The sequence below is a fragment of the Centropristis striata genome, chromosome 11 (assembly GCF_030273125.1).
Source record: "Centropristis striata isolate RG_2023a ecotype Rhode Island chromosome 11, C.striata_1.0, whole genome shotgun sequence".
NCBI classification, from domain to species: Eukaryota; Metazoa; Chordata; class Actinopteri; order Perciformes; family Serranidae; genus Centropristis; species Centropristis striata.
The window spans coordinates 30,939,907-30,959,002 of NC_081527.1; the positions used below are offsets into that span (position 1 = coordinate 30,939,907).

The 19,096-nt window shown below is 40.5% G+C and overlaps 1 protein-coding gene across 1 annotated transcript in view; it reads left to right on the forward strand.

The window, feature by feature from the left end:
* The window catches only part of kirrel1b (kirre like nephrin family adhesion molecule 1b), a 76,773-nt gene extending 60,921 nt beyond the window's left edge, over nt 1-15,852 (forward strand). Inside the window, exons 8-15 of the mRNA XM_059344631.1 lie at nt 574-701; nt 1,145-1,271; nt 4,375-4,475; nt 7,412-7,628; nt 10,614-10,721; nt 12,831-12,958; nt 13,602-13,676; nt 14,451-15,852. Coding sequence (XP_059200614.1) covers nt 574-701; nt 1,145-1,271; nt 4,375-4,475; nt 7,412-7,628; nt 10,614-10,721; nt 12,831-12,958; nt 13,602-13,676; nt 14,451-15,134 — 1,568 coding nt within the window. The 3' untranslated portion in view covers nt 15,135-15,852. The remainder of the gene's footprint in view (nt 1-573; nt 702-1,144; nt 1,272-4,374; nt 4,476-7,411; nt 7,629-10,613; nt 10,722-12,830; nt 12,959-13,601; nt 13,677-14,450) is intronic.
* The last annotated feature ends 3,244 nt before the right edge of the window (nt 15,853-19,096 follow it).

Genomic DNA, 19,096 nt, shown 5'->3' on the forward strand with positions numbered 1-19,096 from the left:
GCCCAGTCTGCTCTGATTGGACAATGTTTCCAAGTCTTCTGTACTCTCTGTGTCTCTGCACTGTCATTGCAGCTGGGGAATGACTGTAACAGCACTGGAGCAGCACTTTCTACCTTAATATAACATAGTTGTGACATCACAACCTTGTCCTGACAGCTCATTTAAAGGCTTCTAAATACAAGCTGCATGCATTTCATCATGGACTGAGTGTTTAATAATTGCACAGTATTTTTAACAACTAGACCTGCTTTATTATGCAAAACACACACACACACATTTTGCAATATAGGACTATTAAATGAATGAAAAATATACTGAACTAGCACAGGAGAGAAAGAAAAATGATGCCAATTACAGTATAAAGAAGTACAGGAGGAAGAGGAAAATGTGCCACACTAAAATATGTCTTGCTTTATGACAAGAGCTTATATTCTCCTTCCAGCTACATAAACCATTTCACTGGCATTTTATGGAGGGAAAAAAGCCACTTGTCAGCCACTTGGTGATCACCAAGTCTGTATTACATTAAAATGTGTCCTTACAGGTTTTTTTAATTCTCTTTGTCTCTTTCAGTTGGCCCAATCCTGGTGGTGGAGCCCAGGCCAGTTACAGTGGATGTGGACGCTGACGTCACTCTGAACTGCAAGTGGTCTGGAAACCCCCCACTCACCCTCACCTGGACCAAAAAGGGCTCCAGCATGGTGAGAACAAACCATGAACAAAATGTATTTTTTTCTTTATCTTTTATTCCAAAAAAATGTCATCTATATGAATGTATAAAGAAAGAAAGAGAGTAAATCCCACTTCTAGAACCACAGCCAAATCCTCCAGAAACCCCAATCCCAGCCTTTTTTAATGTCTCAGACCTAGTCTTCATAAATGTTTGCTCAGTTGTAAAGCACACGATAAGAAGTGAGACTCCGTCTTCATATCTTAAATCTTTAATTTATGCCTAACAAGTTAAGAAAAGCTCCAGGAAAAAAAACTAATGGAGCCTGCTGAGTAAATCAACATGTTTTATGAATTAAATATAGATCTTCCTCCCTCTTTTTAACATCTCTCCTCGTCTGTCTATCTCTGCTCTCCACCTCACAAAGCTACTATCCTGCTTCTCATGCATACGTATACTTGTGTGTGTGTCCAGGTGCTGAGCAACAACAACCAGCTGTATTTGAAGTCAGTGAGCCAGGCCGATGCAGGCCAGTATGTCTGCAAGGCCATCGTGCCCCGGATTGGAGTGGGAGAGACCGAGGTTACACTCACTGTCAACGGTCAGTTGCAATCTAATTACTCTTCTATTAATAGCTGCGCTAATATTAGCAGAAATGATAAAAATGTGTGGAAAAGATCTTCCTATGCATAGTAAAGCCTGGCCTCTGTGTCAAACATATGAATAATAAAACCACATGGACCACCGAGGTGTGTTTGTTTAATCTCAAATCATTTTGTTCACCATGCATGTGTCTGTATCTCTTCAACAGCTGGAGCCACTGAATGTACAGAGTACAGTTCTGCATAGTTTATCTGTCGACCCAGCCTGATTCATTACATTTCGAACCTGACCCAAAACCAACAACTAATTTTTCAGCCCTAAACAGGCCCAAAGCCAAGATTTCAATGTCAAAACTCTCTACCCGAGAGGCCGGCAATTACTTAATAAATCAAAACTGATTCACCAAGAACACAATGATGAAAAGGGAGTTCACGAATGCTCCTTAAATCTTCAACAACTGACAAAGTGCTGCAAACTAGGTGGCTACTTTTCACTAACAGGACAATATGTTCAAAGAAATTTAAGTATTTCTACTATCAAAGCCTTTGTCACAGTTGATTGCAGACCTTAATGCATTGCTTTTTGTGGTGCTGTTTAAACTTCAGCAAAAGAAAGTAAATGAATGGTGCAAAACATGCTTAATATCAAAATATAGCAGGTTTTCTGTCAATTAACTAACTAGAAACTGACATAACCACGTGTTAAACCCTATTTTTGTATTTTCATACTCCATTTTAGCCAAACAGCATCTCTATGATCCAAATGCCGTAAAATTTTCGGGACCAAATTTGTCTTCTGTTTTAATACAATACTGAAAAATATATACCATTGATATTTTATGAAGGCTATTGAAATTGCTGTGATAAAAATGCAAATTTATTTTAACGCCACTAATTGTTTTCAAGTTATTGTAACTCTAAGTATGTATAACTCATATGAATGGGTGCATACCCCCTTAAACTACTCTGTTATTAATTCATTACCATTAATAAATCCACATACATTTGCATAACGCAAGCATATTTGTCAATGCCCAAGTTGAAAAGATCATTAAATACTTAAAAAAGTTGCCTTTAGATAAAAAAAAGTTTGATGAATATGCAACTCATTTGAGATTAACTGGACAATTATGTGATTTATCTCCATTTTAATCAATTAACAGCCCTGTTTTAATATAGTTTTAATGATATACAACCTATACCTCTTTCCATGAAATGATTGTGAGAATGTGATTTAATCTTGACAGATAAAGTATAAAGCTTCTCAAAACTTATACCACCTTTATGGGCGATCCTCCAGCCCTAACTGGGCTTATAGAAAACTTACTGCAAGAGGCTAATAGTCATTGTCCTACTGTAGATATAATGGTATTTTTGTTCATACAGTAGTATAACATCAGATTTCAACCATTGAACACTAGATGCATCATATATGATCAGGTCATGTTGTACACCTTGAGGCTGCTGCTGCTTCTGTACACTAGCTGCGTTTACATTCTTTCATTCATTGTGAAATATGAGCAGGTTTTCAGTGTGGATGTTTTTGCTGGAAGCATGTTGCAGAAAAGCAGCAGATGACTCTTTCTTCGAATTCCTCGTGGTTTCTCTGCTGCCTCCATCACCCTGATGCTTTGTTTGACTTTTTGAGGAGGCGCACATCCACTACAGACGCTGTATCTGCAGAGTACAAATCCATCTTCACTGTCAGTTTTTGAAAGTCGGTTTACGGTTGGTCAAGAGCGCAGATTCCAAGGTCAATGTTCACTGGAGTTGAATTCCACTTGAAAGCACCACATACAATTTTAAACTATGTTATAAAGGTCCTATTTTTTTTTGTCCTCACCATTCATAGTGAGTGACTCATCAGTCGACACAAGCTGCCATAACTGTTGCTAGAAGCAACTTTGTCATGTCGGTTATCACCTTCTTGTCTTTGAATGGATTCTAAGCCTGAATCATGATGATGATCCCACCTACAAAGCTCTGATTGCTTTGGATGCTTTTCCAAAGTGTAAACTTGCGTAAATGAGTACACCTCACGACTTCACTCTGACCAAATACCCTACTATGACATATCAGATTTAATAATCACTGGTCCTAAATCCCTCACCAAAACCACCCACAACTTCTACACCAACCTTCACCACTCCTCTCTGGCCCCCTCCACACACACCAGGAACATTGGACTCATTTTCAGCCACCTCACCTTTGAACTTCACGTAAACCAAGTTACCAAAATATGTCTTCTTCCACCTTAAAAACATTGCCCCTCTCCTACCATCACTCTCCTCTCCTCTTGCTGAAATACTGATCCACACATTTATCACTTCCAACTTGATTACTGCAGCAGCATTCTCTATGGCTCATCCCAAAATGTCCTCAATAAACTTCAATACATCCAGAACTCTGCTGCCCGTCTGCTCACCCACACCCGCTCATGTGACCACATCACCCCTGCCCTCCAGAACCTCCACTGGCTCCCCATCAAACAACACATCCACTTCAAAGTTCTCCTCCTGACTCACAAAGCCCTCCATCACCAGGCCCCCTCCCATCTACCCCTACACACACACACACACACACACCCCGAAACCCCATTCCTTCGATGCAAACCTCTTGTCCCTACCACCTCAGACCAAGCACCAGACCTGGGGAGACCAAGCATTTTCAATAGCTGCTCCAGCCCTCTGGAACTCCCTGCCAATACTATTCTATGGCTCCACTGACCTACCCACTTTCAAAAAACTCACAAAAACTCTATCATTCAGAATGGCTTTTAATGCGTGAGCAGTTTTAGTTATTTTGTATTATATCTCTCATAACTATTTTTTTGCTGTTGTTTTTTAAATTGTGCTTACTAACTTGTAAAGTGTCTTTGAGCATCCTGAAAAGGGCTCTTTAGATAAAATGTATTATTATTATTACTTCAAATTGCTATAATGTCTATCACATTGATGTAGTATCTTCTCAGTGGTTTTCCCTGGTTGATGTGGTAATGACTTTTTGATTTGTTAAGTTGAATGCAACTGTACTTGTCAAACCTTATGATTTAATGTCTCCATGTCTTGTTCATCTCTCTCTCTCTCTCTCTCCCTCACTCAGGGCCCCCCATCATCTCCAGTGATCCGGTCCAGTACGCTGTCAGAGGGGAGAGAGGAGAGATCAAGTGTTACATCGCGAGCACCCCCCCACCTGATAAGATTGTAAGTCCATCCTTGGAAGTTGTAATCTTCTGCAGAGGTGCTCGACCTTTTCAGATTGCATCTGACTCAGACAGAATCCCGATCACAACAACTCCTTGTTCACCCTGGAAAAAAACAAAATGATTTTTTCACTTTCTCTCTCTTTGGCGTGCGATGCGAGCTAAACGATTGGCACAAGTGGCATTGTTCTCCGACTGTGTCACGAGTATGCGAGAACGATCTGTTCCTCCTCTGTGGTGGAAGGTGTGACTCATCAGAAACAGCTGCTGTAGTGAAATGAAAGAGGAGACACAGTGTACTGTACACATGTCCCAGTGATGCGTTGCAGCAGATAAGATGCACAGCTTCTAGTCTGACTTTATTCTACTCGTATACAGTAAATAGTTATCTTCAAAATGCAAGGGTCACTGCAGCATCCATACCATCTTGATTTTAGTATGGATTGGACCAACCAGCCGAAACCGTTCCAATCCACCGGTCCCTTTTAAAGTGGTAACCATCTTTTCTCTATAAGAAAGTGTTCACACAGATTGCCTCAGCAGCAAACTGTAATGGAATATCCTCCTGAATGTGCCATAACTGCAGAACTCTATGCTGTTTTTTCATCCCTGCCTTTTCTTAAAGTCGCTGAGTGCACTACTTGATCAAACTACAGTTTAATCTAAAGTGTCTGTGCATTATATAAGTTTAAAAATTTGCAGCATAGGGTGTGTTATAAACCTTAAAAACAGGGAAACACCAAAATGTTCATAAATAAACACGAAGAAATGGAAATAAATCCAGCATTGACGTTTGTGTTTGAAGGATGAAATGAGGGGAAAAAAGGGTGTGGGGGTAACACAGATTGAAATGAGAGGGTGAGAGATGGCGGGAGAGTAAAATTCTGTACCTTTCAGCGTCAATTATCCAATTGTGCAGTGCCGACATGACAGAAATCAGAGCTTTTAGGAAGCTTCAGCCCCCTGCTGCACTGGCAGAGAGCTCAGAGCGTATAATGTGATACGACATTATAGTCTCGGCTTAATGCAGAGACACAAGGACTTATAAAATATGGAGTATGATGCTGTGTGTGTGTGTGTGTGTGTGTGTGTGTGTGTGTGTGTGTGTGTGTGTGTGTGTGTGTGTGTGTGTGTGAAAGAGGGGCAATGAGCAGTTGAAAAAAGGGAGACAGAAATACAGACAGAGGTGGTGCAACAGAATCATTGTGTGAGAAAAAAAGAAAGAAAGTGAGGGATTTCGAGAGGCAGACTGTGGAGACAGAAAAGACGCATTATGTAAGATTTTCAGAGAGAGAGAGAAAAAAGAGAAAGCAGATTTGGGTTATTCTAATTTCTCCCTCTCTTGGTCATATTCTCCTTTTTCATTTTTTCAAAACCAGGTTAAAAGGTACATTAGCCCAACATATGGCTCTATGTATATTTGATACCACCATGTTCCATATTTAATACCATGAAATTTCTACCTCAGCAGATTTTAAGTAGAAAAACCTGCTTGAGTTTTTATCGCTCATGTACACTTGCTGCACTGTGTGTGTTTGTGTGTGTGTGTGTGTGTGTGTGTGTGTGTGTGTGTGTGTGTGTGTCTGTGTCTGTGTCTGTGTCTGTTTGTGTCTGTTTGTGTCTGTCTGTCTGTCTGTCTGTCTTGATTTATTTGAGAGGAAATTCTTTCTTTTGCAGCCTGAGACGTTGCAGCACAAGCTTTAATTAGGCACATACTGCACCAGGAGAAAAAATACATAGTTACCTAGGTGTGAGAATATAATTTGATTTGCTTAAAATGTATTTCCTGCCCAGACTCACTTTAGTGTGTCTTAACCTTTCTTAACACCAGCCCATCTGTTTGCTGAATGTTTACTTACTCTGTGTGTGTGTGTGTGTGTGTGTGTGTGTGTGTGTGTGTCCGGATGTGAGTCTATTGTGGTTAATACTACATAAGATAAGATAAAGTGAAATTAGCATTATTGATCCCTGAGGGGAAATCGGGTGATTGCAGCAGCAAAGAGGGGAGTTTAGATAAAAATCTAACAAATGAAACATATTGGAAATTGCGTGCTTGCTCCTATCAGCTTGAAGGACTTTTCCTGGTGTGTTGATTAAGAACAGATTTATAGATTTCCAAATGTTTTAGTGTACAGAAGTACCAGGCCTTTGATCGTATCTGAATCCCAAATTGATGTGCACCTTCTTTACCGCTCTAATGCAGTCCTTTTTAAGTGGCAGATCACGCAGAGTGAGGTTGAGAGTTTTGCCTACAAAGTGCCAACTACTGGCCTGTAACTCAAGATCATATATATGTGTTTATCATATAATACAGCAAGAGGGTCACAGATTTGAATGTGAGTTTGAATCGGGTTCATCTTCTGTGTGGAGTTTGCATCTTCTCCTCATGTCAGCGTGGGTTCTCTCTGGGTCCTCCAGCTTCCTCCCACAGTCTAAAGACATGCAGCTTAGGTTTAACTGGTGACTCTAAATTGCCCGTAGGAGTGAATGGGAGCATGAATGGTTGTCTGTCTCTATGTGTCTGCCCAGTTATGGTCTGGAGACCTGTCATCCAGATGTAAGCTAAGATCGTCTCCAGGCCCTGCTACCTCAGTTACAGAGTCGTTGGATGCAACATTGTATCCGACGTTTTCACAGTTCTACCAACTGGACTTGGCAGTTTATTCGTGGCATTTGTCCTTAGTATCCACTGTCCGACGCACCGTGATTTTGTCATAGGTTTTGGTATGGTATTTTTGGGGGGAATTGGGGTTGTAAAAGTAGATAGACAGAAAAAGACAGGAAGGAGAAAACTACAAAAATGTGGTCATAAGTAAGTGAGTTTTGGAAAGATATTCAAAAGTTAATAAGTTCCAATCACCCACTGTAATCAGGTGAGTTGACCTAGACTACACTGTGACCCATAGAATCTAAATAATCCTAAATTGTCTGTTTCAGGTTTGGGCGTGGAAGGAGAACGTGTGGGAGAAGGAGAAGGGCACCCTGATGGAGAGGTACACTGTGGAGCAGAGTAAGCCTCCCTCCCAGGGCGGCGCCGTCCTCTCCACCCTCACTATCAACAACGTCATGGAGTCTGACTTCCACTCACCCTACAACTGCACCGCCTGGAACTCATTCGGACCCGGGACCATGATCATCACGCTGGAGGAGACAGGTATGGAAAATACATTTATTGTGGGAGTCTGTTGAATATGTGCAACATGTTCATTATGCAACTGTTAATCATACTGTGAGTGGTAGTGATTTTATAGTGCTTATTACCATATTAGACCAGATAAAGTTGATCAAGTAAAAACTGCCTAGTTGGGGACTTGCTTTTTTACTTAAAATGACAAAGTAGTTGATGAGAGAAAAAAGTGTTTTTGGTTAATTAATTTAGTCACAAAGACTGACACACTGTACCTTTGTGTAAATTAAAGATACCCTGTGCATTTTTTTTACCATAAGTTGGGCTATTGAGCTATGTTTTGATAATATTTTTTGTATTCCTTGTTCTGTTCATGGATGTGTAATGAGAACTGGATGCAGGACTCCAAGATGGCACCAATTCTCATAAAAGTTGTTCAACAAAAGCAACTTTTTCTGGTTTGCTTTGTTGTGATTTGTTATCATGCACATAAAAAATGAGAAACATTACAAACCAAAAATCTTCTTGGTTTTGCGATTTATAATGCAGACTGATCATTGCTATAATAGAAGGGGTGTGACGATACTCTCAGCTCATGAGACTAGACGAGACGAGACGAGACGAGACACGATATTGGGTTTACGAGAACGAGAAGAGACGATTTTAAGAAAACTATAATGACAAAATATATGACTGGACCAATAGACTTTTATTTAACTGAGTTGGACATGCATTTTTAAATGTTTTATTATAACTCTTTACATGCATGATGTAGGCATGAGCTTTTAATACACTTCTTCCACAAATTGAAACTAAAACTAAAATTTATAAAAGTTAAAATAAGATAAATAAATAAATAAAATCCCCCAGAGGGATTAATGAGACTCCAGAGGTGACGTATGGTTTTCTATCATCTCGTAATCGCTTAGGGACAGTTTCGACCGTGATCCGTGATCACATACACGACGGATTAAACACGGGAGATGCAACTGTGGCCGCCGTCACTAACTGCACCACATCAGCAGCTGATCAAAACAAAGTAGCATGGCTAATTAACATAAACATAGCAATCTTTAATTAACCGGCATCGCTAACTGTGCTTGGAGTGTCCAGTGCTTGTTGTAAACAAACAGATCGCTAAGTGAACATCTCCTGCAGCAGCAGCACATACACACTGTACTGCTACAGAGCTAACTGTTAGCCGGCTCTGTGCCTGCAGCTGGGAGAGACTGCTGCAGGAGGACTGTGCCGCTTCGTTTCGTTCTTACTCTTCTTAACGAGCCGCCGGCCCCTGCGACGTCATTCTGGCTGCTTGCTGCTTCCCCTCCTCATCCTCTTCTTTTCCTTTTACTGCCCCACAGTGAACAAATAGAAGTTTGGATAACTCACAAATCTCGCAAGACTGATTTTTAACGCGGCAAGAAATATCGCCGAGTTTAATCTCACAAGATCTCATGGCACGAGATCTCGTCACACCCCTATATAATAGTAATAGTTAAAGTTACAATTAAAGTTGTGTTTTTAACTGTTTTACAGACACCTTTAAGGGTTTTTGGCTTCACTATGCAGCATCCAGCTCTCTTTATGCATCCATGGTTACATCTGCGAAAAAACACAAGAACACACACGCTCGCTATGAGCCCAGCAGTGACAAAGGAGAGGGCTGTGATGTGTATCAACATTTGATTGCATTAAAAGTCCCTTTGAAGGTTGCGCTATATCAGATAAAGAAGAGCAGAAGACCAACTGCCTATCAAAAAAAATCTAAAATAGAGGAAACCCATTCAATCTTTTCAATCTTAAAGGAATACTTCACCATTTCTATATCAATTACTCACACTGTGATACGTTGAGTTCTTGAAGAATCTTGCATTTCTCCACCGTGAATGGAAAATGTGTAAAAAGAAAAAAAGTCCTTGATGAATCAAAGTAAATGGAAGCAGCATTTAACAGCATTTAAACTATATCAAAAGATCAGTTTACAAACCCTCACACAGCTCGTGCAGTTTATTCAAAGTCTCATTTATCCAGTCTTATACACAGGACTTCCTAAACACATGCATTTCTGTTACAACTCACTATTTAGAACAATTCCTCATAATAACCCTTTCACTCTTGCACAGTCCTGATTTTTAAGAAAAAATGCACGTGTTTGGAAAGTATCAAGCATGAGTTAGTTAACAGATGTTTTGGTGTAGTATTGCTACATGCATTTATTTTAGTTCCTCAAGAATTGTCTCTGTTTTGGATTCTTTCTTTACCCTGGAGGCATGAGAGCGCAACAAAGTTTTCTTTCAGAATTCAAGGTAACACGGGGTGAATAATTGATCTTCAGATGGTGAAGAAGAAAATAAATTCTATATGAAGGCGGCAATATTTTTAAAAATTGTGTTCCCAAATGTTTTGTGGGGAAGGAAGTGTATTCACCATGTTTGTCAGGCCTCAAGGATACATTGCAATTTATTAGGAAAAAAGTGTCTGAGTATGACCGAAAACAGTTTGTGAGATAATTCCACACATATTCTGTAATGTCCCTGAGTAAGATGCTCTTCTCTCCCTCACAAACCGAAGTGCCCTTGAGCAAGATTAATATGCAGCGGCCTTAGCTGTAGGACGGACGATAGAGCGTCATAAGTCCATTCTGGATGGTTACGCATTTTATTGTGAGGACTTGGTATGTCACATTACATTGAGAGAATGATTTCTTCATGCTCTGTCAGTCTTATCTGGCTCTTATTCTTTCTGCTGTCAGATTTCGCAAGCTTCAGAAAATCTACCAAAACATCTTTCGAAGGAGGGAGAGAGAGAGAGAGAGAGGGAGAGAAAGAGCTTTTTTATCCCTTGTCTGACTTGCATGCCTTATCAACATATAAGCAGCCTTCAGAGATTCAATATTAAGCTGAGACACACGATTTTATACTTAAAACGACGGAAGATCCGTGCAGGTTTCTGTAACAATGAGGCAGCTGCTGGCCCTCAACCCTGACACTTCTCTGCTTGTGTTTGTTTCAGATATTGTTCCGGTGGGAATCATCGCTGGTGGAACGGTGGGCTCCTCCATTCTGCTGCTTATGTTTCTACTGGCTCTGGCCTTCTTCCTCTACCGCCAACGCAAAGGCAGTGAGTGCACACCGCGGTTGTCTAATGTGTGTGTGCAGGAGCATGCACACACACACTTCATGTGTCTATCAGTCTTTCTTTCATCCACTCACCCTATCTGTCATTCTGCCTCTCCACGTCTGAAGAAAGGAACATATGCCAGCTGTAGAGCATTTTATTCAAATGAGATTAATGAATATTCATATAATATGGCAAACTGCCTTTAAACGCCTACTGTACCCTTTTCATTCTACTGACATGGAATTGTATGGTTATTTTTGAAATGAATCATATTTATATTCTGCTTGTACACTTGATAAAATACATAAATAACAGAGCAAAAAACAAGAGCATTTAAAGGTGAATGGTATTTAGATTATGAATTCCTATATATGTTATTTCTACAGCCGACGGCAATCCAATTAGCATTTATGAGCACAAACCGCACTTGTGCAAAGCAGAGAGCTCAGAACATGTGGTGTTTTTAAGTTGCTTCATTTTGAGCTGCTCCACAGCAAATAAAGAATCGGGAAAGACAATGAAGGTGACTGGCAGAGTCCCCAGAGGGATTTTCTGGGGATAAGAGTATATTTTCTGGTTCAGAGCTGATAACACCACTACAGAAAAGATACCGTTTGGAAATAGAAACTCAAACAAACATCGTTGTGGCTCCAGATAAGCTGTCTCTCATTTGTCGTGCGATGCTGCAGCTCAAGACTTCACAGATTTAAATCTTTACTTTTAAGGTCTTTGCATTTGGAAGAGAGTTGTTCATGTTGACAAATATTGACTGCTCTCAGCTCGGGATATATAGATTAAAATGAGCAGTTTTATCATTTCCGGTTACACAGAAATAGACCTGTTATACTGGCCTTGCATCCACATTATTGATGTGATATAGACTGTCCTATCCTACATAACTGAGAAACTAAAAGCCTTTTAATGAAATGACATGAAATATGTTTTAATCTCTGCCTGTGCATATTTAACCTTGTGCTGCTGTAGCCTTTATGTTAATGTGATGGCACTCAATTGAGATTTGTGCCACGTTGGAAGTGGTACAGAATTATTACTAGCTCCTAATAAGAACGCCGGTGTGACTTTTATGTTAAAATGACTCCGGGGCTTATTCAAATATGAGACAAACATAAATTTGCCAGTACATTTATGTACAATAACAAGGTAAATCATGTCTGAAGGAGGCTTAAAATGCTGAAGATCTGCCCATTTCTTTGTTCTGTCTAGTTGTTGGTCATGACTGAAACAAAAGAATAAAGAGAGAAAAGGATTAAATGAAAGCCAAACCTTCACTCCACCTTCAGCTACACCCTTAAGTTCAGTGACCTTACAATAATGTGTATGATGCAGCATTAGAGCCCCTGTATGTAGACTGAATATTATCAGCAAATATTGGCCCCTTTTTAACAATATATAATGCAAAATGATGCTTACAGTGATTTAAATAATGTTGCAAGCTTTCTATTTTATTTATATTTTATTTTATTCATATAGGCAACAATTAACTGACACTAAACATATAGTACTGATGTATATTTTGCGAGTTATTTTATTTTTATTTATTCTTTGTTTAATTTCTGGAATTGGTTGATGATGTAATTCATTGAAATAATATTGAAAAATAATGTTAAATATTCTCTAAGAGATAAGTTGATGCAAAATTCAACATAGAAAAGGTCTATTTTACAACAGCTGTCATACCTGTTAATCTTTCTAAACATATGTCATGTCATCATATAATTTAGCTTTTTTTTTTTCATTTCAAAGGTATTTACTCCTAGAAATAAAATACAGAAATCAGAAATATAGAAATCCTACACAAACAGTAGCAGCTTTAAACTGCATTAAGGTTAAATGTCTGGATTCAAAGAAAAAAATCATCAACAATCATACGACCTTCTTGAAGGAATGTCTGCTTGAAAAGGTTTTCAACCACTGCAAACTCAAAGAGGACATTCATGCCAAAGTATAAGGTTTACTGACATAAGAAAATAAAATAAAAATAATGAACTAGAGAAGTCAGATGAAAGCAGCAAGTGTTGCTTTTTAAAAGTAAATTAATTATTTATCTCGACCCAGAATATGACCACAGGCTTTGTGTTTTTCTTCCAGGTCGCCGAGGTGTCACCCTCGGTAAACCAGACATCAAGGTAGAGACGGTCAACAAAGAGACCCACAGCCTGGAGGAGGAGGCGGCCGACGTCTCCACGGCAACCCGGATGGTCAAGGCCATGTACTCCGTGAGTAGACACCCATCTGAGTCACCGGGGGCCGCGGAGAGGAGGCGTATGGGTCAATGGGCTTAAATGTACAGCTACACCGACACAAAGGACGGCGTGGCAGGAGAGCACACACACACACACACACACACACACATACTCGCACACTAAAACTGACACATGCCCAAGGCTTGTCTGCAAATACAGGCACCGAAAAATATAAAAAGATATGCACATAAAAACACAGACACACTTGACGCTGTAATGCACACAGATGTAGAAAAACAAAGATGGACAAGAAAGTGCATATACACACAGATACAAGATTAAGTACAGTCCGTCCACTTGAAAATGCACAAAGACACACTCTCTTTAATGCTGTGTTCCTTTTAGAAAAGTCCCTGGAAGTCCTGGAGAATCTAATCGACGTGGCTCCTTTGGAGTGGGTTTTTAAAGTTCGGTCCGAAACCTTTTTTTTTCCCCGCCAACTAACCGTTTCTCGTCTTCCGCTCTCTTGGGATGAAAAACCTGAAACTCTGTTTTCCTCTCCCCTCCCTCTCTCTTCCTCCTCCTTTCCTTTCTCACCCTCCCTCTTTCCGTGTGTGTGTTTCGTTGTTTGATGGTTTAGTTTCTGCCCTCTGTTTCCCTCTCTCCCTCCACTCAGCCGTTCAAAGACGACATGGACCTGAAACAGGACATCAGGAGCGAGAGCGACACCAGGGAGGAGTACGAGCTCAAGGTAAGACTGACGTTTGCTCACACAGACATTATAGCATTTGGCAGCATCGTGAACAGTATACCCTGCATGGTGCATAGACATATCACATGTCATGGACTTTGTGGTCAAATCCATCATGAAGTGCCAGTCATGAATTCTTACTTTTTCCTCAGGTTCCGCCTTTGCACTGGAGTTAAAATCTTGGTTTTCATAACACAACCACCTTTTTTTTTACAATCAGTGCCACTGGAGTTTCCAAAAACAGAATTTTTAAACAGATTTTTATGTATCATTTGCAGGATTCTGTTAGCTCAGAGCATGAACAAAATCTCCTTAAAGCCTGAAAACCTGTGTATTTGAATTTTAATTCTGACTATGACAAACTATCTAAACCTAAAGAACAAAACAAACTTCAGACATTGTTGGTTTGAAACCGAAACCAAGTAAAACTTTTATTCCAGCTGCTTGCATCTCAGATGACCTTCCTGTCACGTTGCATTGGATTGCATTTTCTGTAAAACAAACTTGTATCATTATGTCTAGATTTCATACACATTCTATGCACTGCATCGCTCACACACCATTACTTTTTTGGACATAGCATGAGCAACAACACGCCACCAGCTGCACCCACATCACCAACCATATCAGCATGCAATGTGACTGATAATACAGCACATAAAGTATGAGAAATATGTAGTATGATATAATACCAGCAAACTGAAGCACAGACCAGATGTTTGGGTGTCTTGTTGTTTCTAATAATAATATTCAACTAATATGGTCTGATCACAGGATCCCACCAATGGCTACTACAACGTCCGAGCCACCACCCACGATGAGGCGCGCCCCCAGTCCCGTGCCATCCACTACCAGGGCGAGTTCCGCTCCCCAAACCCAAACAGCGGACCACCAGGTGCCACTTCCGGCGGACCCCCAGCTGGTGCCAGCGGTGCTGTCCCTCCCAGTGCGGTGCCAGGCTCAAGGGCAGGCTGCTACGACCCCCGCCCCCCTTCTAGGATGTCCCATGCCACCTATGCCCAGTTTAACACCTTCACCAGGGTGGCGCAGAGCCAGCAAGCACCTCCCAATCCGGCTCTTCAATCACCTGGAGACTACCCTGGAGACTGCGGGCTGCTGGACAGCACAACCCAGCTGGCTTATGACAACTACGGATACCCCTCCCAGTATCCCAGCTACCGCATGGGCTTTGCCCCGCCCATTGAGGAAGGGCCAGCCTATGAGATGTATCCAACAGGACAGGGGAGCGGGCCAGGGCCAGGGCCGGGTCCAGGGCCAGGGCCAGGACCAGGACCGGGACCAGGACCGGGACCAGGGCCAGGACCAGGACCAGGACCAGGGCCGGGAAGTCCTGAAACAGGGCTGGGGCAGTATGGAACCTCCACTCGCTTCTCATATTCGTCTCCGCCCTCTGACTATTCCCAAAGACACACACAGCGTATGCAGACTCATGTTTGAGAAACAAACAGACACACTCTTTGACTGGCTTTTTGCAGCTGCAGCACTTATTACACATAAAACATACTTAAAGATTAAAAAAATACATATAGATCCAACAATCCATTTTCTGTTTCCATAGCATTCAGTGCATGGAATTTGGTTAATTTACTGAACCAATTAAAACGCTCCAACAGCTCACAGCAGTTAGCAGCATCACATATAATACAGTCAGCAGCAATACATACAACACATGCAAAGCGACATTCACACACATTTGCGCAGACCTTCTGTTGCGTGCAGTGTTTATGCTCCAACAAAAGCAACAGCGAGAGCCACAATCAAGAGAAAAGAGACAAAAAGAGAAGAAGAGCACTTTGAAGACAGGAAGAAGAAGAGCGCCAGGAGCTTATGGAGGGGAGGAGGAACCTTTTTCTTCCTGCAATCCTTGTCTTGCTCTTGGATCATCTCCCTGCATCACATTTTTCCTCCCACCCCATCTCTGTAAATAAGTGCAAATGGAGATTTGGGTCATTTTTAAAGCTATTTCCTTGTAAAAACCTGTACAGTGATGCAGTGATGCAGTACAGTGACCTACAGCAAACCTCCCTGTAATCCACACTTTGCATTTTCTGACTCTCACATAATGCAAAAAAACACACACATACACACAGATCTTTAAAGACTATTTTGTTTTGATGTATTGCAACAACGGGGCAGCTTGGACTATATATATATATATATATATATATATATATATATATATATATATATATATATATATATATATATACATATATATATATATATATATATATATATACATATATATATTTGGCACTTTTTGATCCCATTTCCTCACTAAAATCTGCCCAGTGGCTATTGCTTACAGGATCTACCTTGATTTAAGTGGGACAGAGCTTCTGTAAGTGGTACAGTTAGTGACCAGAGTGCCAATGCTTATGTGCCAACACAGACACAAACTATTAAGGTGTGTCTTCTTTTTTTAAAGAGTGAACAATGAAGTGGTATGGACAGCGATGTTTTGTACACGCCACATCTGAGAGGAAAGGAATCGAGTGGTAGCAAGCGTCTCTATATGCTCATTCTCCTCCTCATCTGTCTTTTTTAATCATCCTGATCCATTTCTATACTTAACATTTCACTTGAGGTCAATGCTGTATACAGTATTTGTGAAACGAGGTGTGGCGGAAGCGCTTCTTCATTCAATGAATTTCTGCAATTTGTACAAAAAGATACCTCCCCTATCCTCAAGTGTCAAAAAGTATTTGTTTCTCTCACTTGCACAGTAGAATAGATTTCTTTTTCCATATTTATACCGAAACGTATGAAGAAAAAAAAAAGGCATTCAGAAACATTTTATAGTATTTTTATAAGGAGTTGTGGACCAAAGGTTCAGCGTTTTGGGTGAAACTCACTTTTTAATGTGTATGTGGCGACGTGATCGTTATTGGAAACGTTTTGAGTTTCTTTAAAAAGGTGATGGGTGGTGTTTTTCAAAGTGGACGTTGTAGACTTAAATTAGAAAATTCGAAGAGCTTCATTCCAAAATGATGAATATCCAGCAAGGGCAAATCTGTTCGGTGGATATCTCTGTTTGGTGTGAAACTCTTTCTTTGACTTCCAGCCTTCTGACTGGACTGCCTTTTTCAAACGTCGACGACATTCAAAATGATGGATGGAGAACAAGCGGCGGCTCACTTTGAGCCGAGCTGTGAACTTTGTAAGCAATGAGAAGGTTCAAGTGTAGTCTAACATATCAAAATGAAGGTACAGAGGGTTCTATCTAGCTCATATGGTACTTTGTACATTTATATGTAAGTATACTGGTTTGTTCACTGCAGAACAGAACATTTGGTGGTATTTTATGTTTGAGATTTTTCCATTATATTGTGTCAGCTTTGGTATGTGTGATTGGCCTTTAACCCCACAAGTTTGTAATAATCAGCGTTTAAAATGTTGCTACTAACCTCTAACCTCTACTGATGCAGCTACTGTACAAGTCACATGTTTTAATCTCCACCGCTCCACTACCAAATTATTTTCCACCAAGAGGGAAAATTAAATGTGTCTGTTTGTTGTTCTGGTAGGATCTTGCAACTTCTGCAGGAGTAGTTGTACTTATTTATTCCAGCCTGTTTCACTCCCAACTCATCAGATACGGACGCTTTATCACGGCCCTCTGCAGCTGATATAGACTCACAAGGCTTTCCATGATCTCCAGTGTAACTTAGACTAACAGACGTAATATAGAGAGTGCTAAGGTACATTCCAGGTTGAGAGGGAGGGGAGGTGGATGGGTAAAAAAAACCCGGACTTTGACCCAGGAGACCGGTGTTTGTGTCCCGTGTGAAACCAAGAGTCAACCTGAGTAACTGCATCCAGTAGTTATGAGTGGAAGTAGCTGTTTTTAAGCTCAACCCTGTTCTTTTACCCTAACTGTAGTCAAGTGGTTTTATTGCCGTTTCCTGTGAACACAGAATTTTATTTTGAAAAGCCACTATGCATGTAACTAGCGGAACCTGACACATCCAAATCAGACATCAAGGGCTGTGACAAAGCATCAGTATCTGACGAGTGTGTAACTAGCTGAGTAGCTGCTTTACGAGAACGTAAAGTGTGATACGCGGAAGTTACGTTGCTTAAAATCAATCGTTTAGTTTTACACGGGACATGAACGCTGGTCTCCTCAGTGAAAGTCTCTGTTTTGTTTGATTCACCATCTTTCCCACCCTCTTTAAGTGGACTTTGTCATTCTTTACACTCCATAACATCCCTTTCACCTTGACGTCCTTCATCATTAGTTCAGCCACTAGAGGGTGCCACTTCAACCTTAAATATGGGTCCTAATAAGCTGCTCTACAAATGATAGATTGGGTCGTATTTTATGTTTTTTATGGACAATCTTTACCTTATACCGAGCTTGAAACTATAAGATTCCATTACTAGTGTAACTTTTCCTCAGCTTCGATTCTTTAAGTGGCTTTAAATATTACACGACGTTGTTGAAACCTATTCTGGCAAGCCCCAGAAAACGCTTCAACATTTCCTTAAAATTTTACCTTTTCTTAAGGCCACATATGCTTTTATTAAACAGTCAAAGTTTTGAGATGCTGTATGCAATGAAGAGTCACTTGCTTGTGTCTCGACCATACATTTCTGAGCAGTTAAAAATAATAGCAGATGAGACGGTGCTTTACAAAGGACCAGAGGCAAAGTGAAGCCAAATATCTCAGCACCTCTAGAGGTAATCATTGAGTCTTTATACTTATCAGCCACCCTATCAACCCTTCACAGATACAGTATATTATGGTAATTCTCCGCTAAGGGGCAGTAAAAAATGTATTTATTGCCCCTATTTTGAATAAACACTTTCAGAAAAGGAAGCCGCAGCCACGCCATTTCTGATTAGAATATCAGATGGAACCTTGTAGCTCCAAGGTCACTATATAAACCATTTCAGTAGTTATAGAGAGAAGAACGGCAGATGGAGCACCCTTTTAAATTTATATGGTTATCACAGCCTTGGTAGTGCATACTATTACCTCTTTACAACCTTTTTACAGAGTTGTAGCTGTGCAGTATTTTGCATCTGACTTGAAATGTCGTTATGACCTTGTGTAGAATGAGTAAATTTGACACCGAGGAGGTACTGAGGCCAACGAGTACACAGCCAGGCCATCCAGGTGCTTTGTCATTACCTCTTAACTATTTACAGTCTGTCACCAGTGGGGAAGTATAAATATGTAAAAGATATCGTGGATCCCGAAAATGCAAAACAGATGTTAAGATTTGGTTCAGCAATTTAAAAATATGCAGTTTAGAAGGGAATCTGGAAGTGTTTACTCCACTAAGTTGTTATTTCATGTCTTTTTCCCATATGTATCACTCAGCGTGTTGTGTACTGATACGCTCTACTCTCTCCCCTGTGTCATATTAACAGCCACCTACCAGCTTCCAGA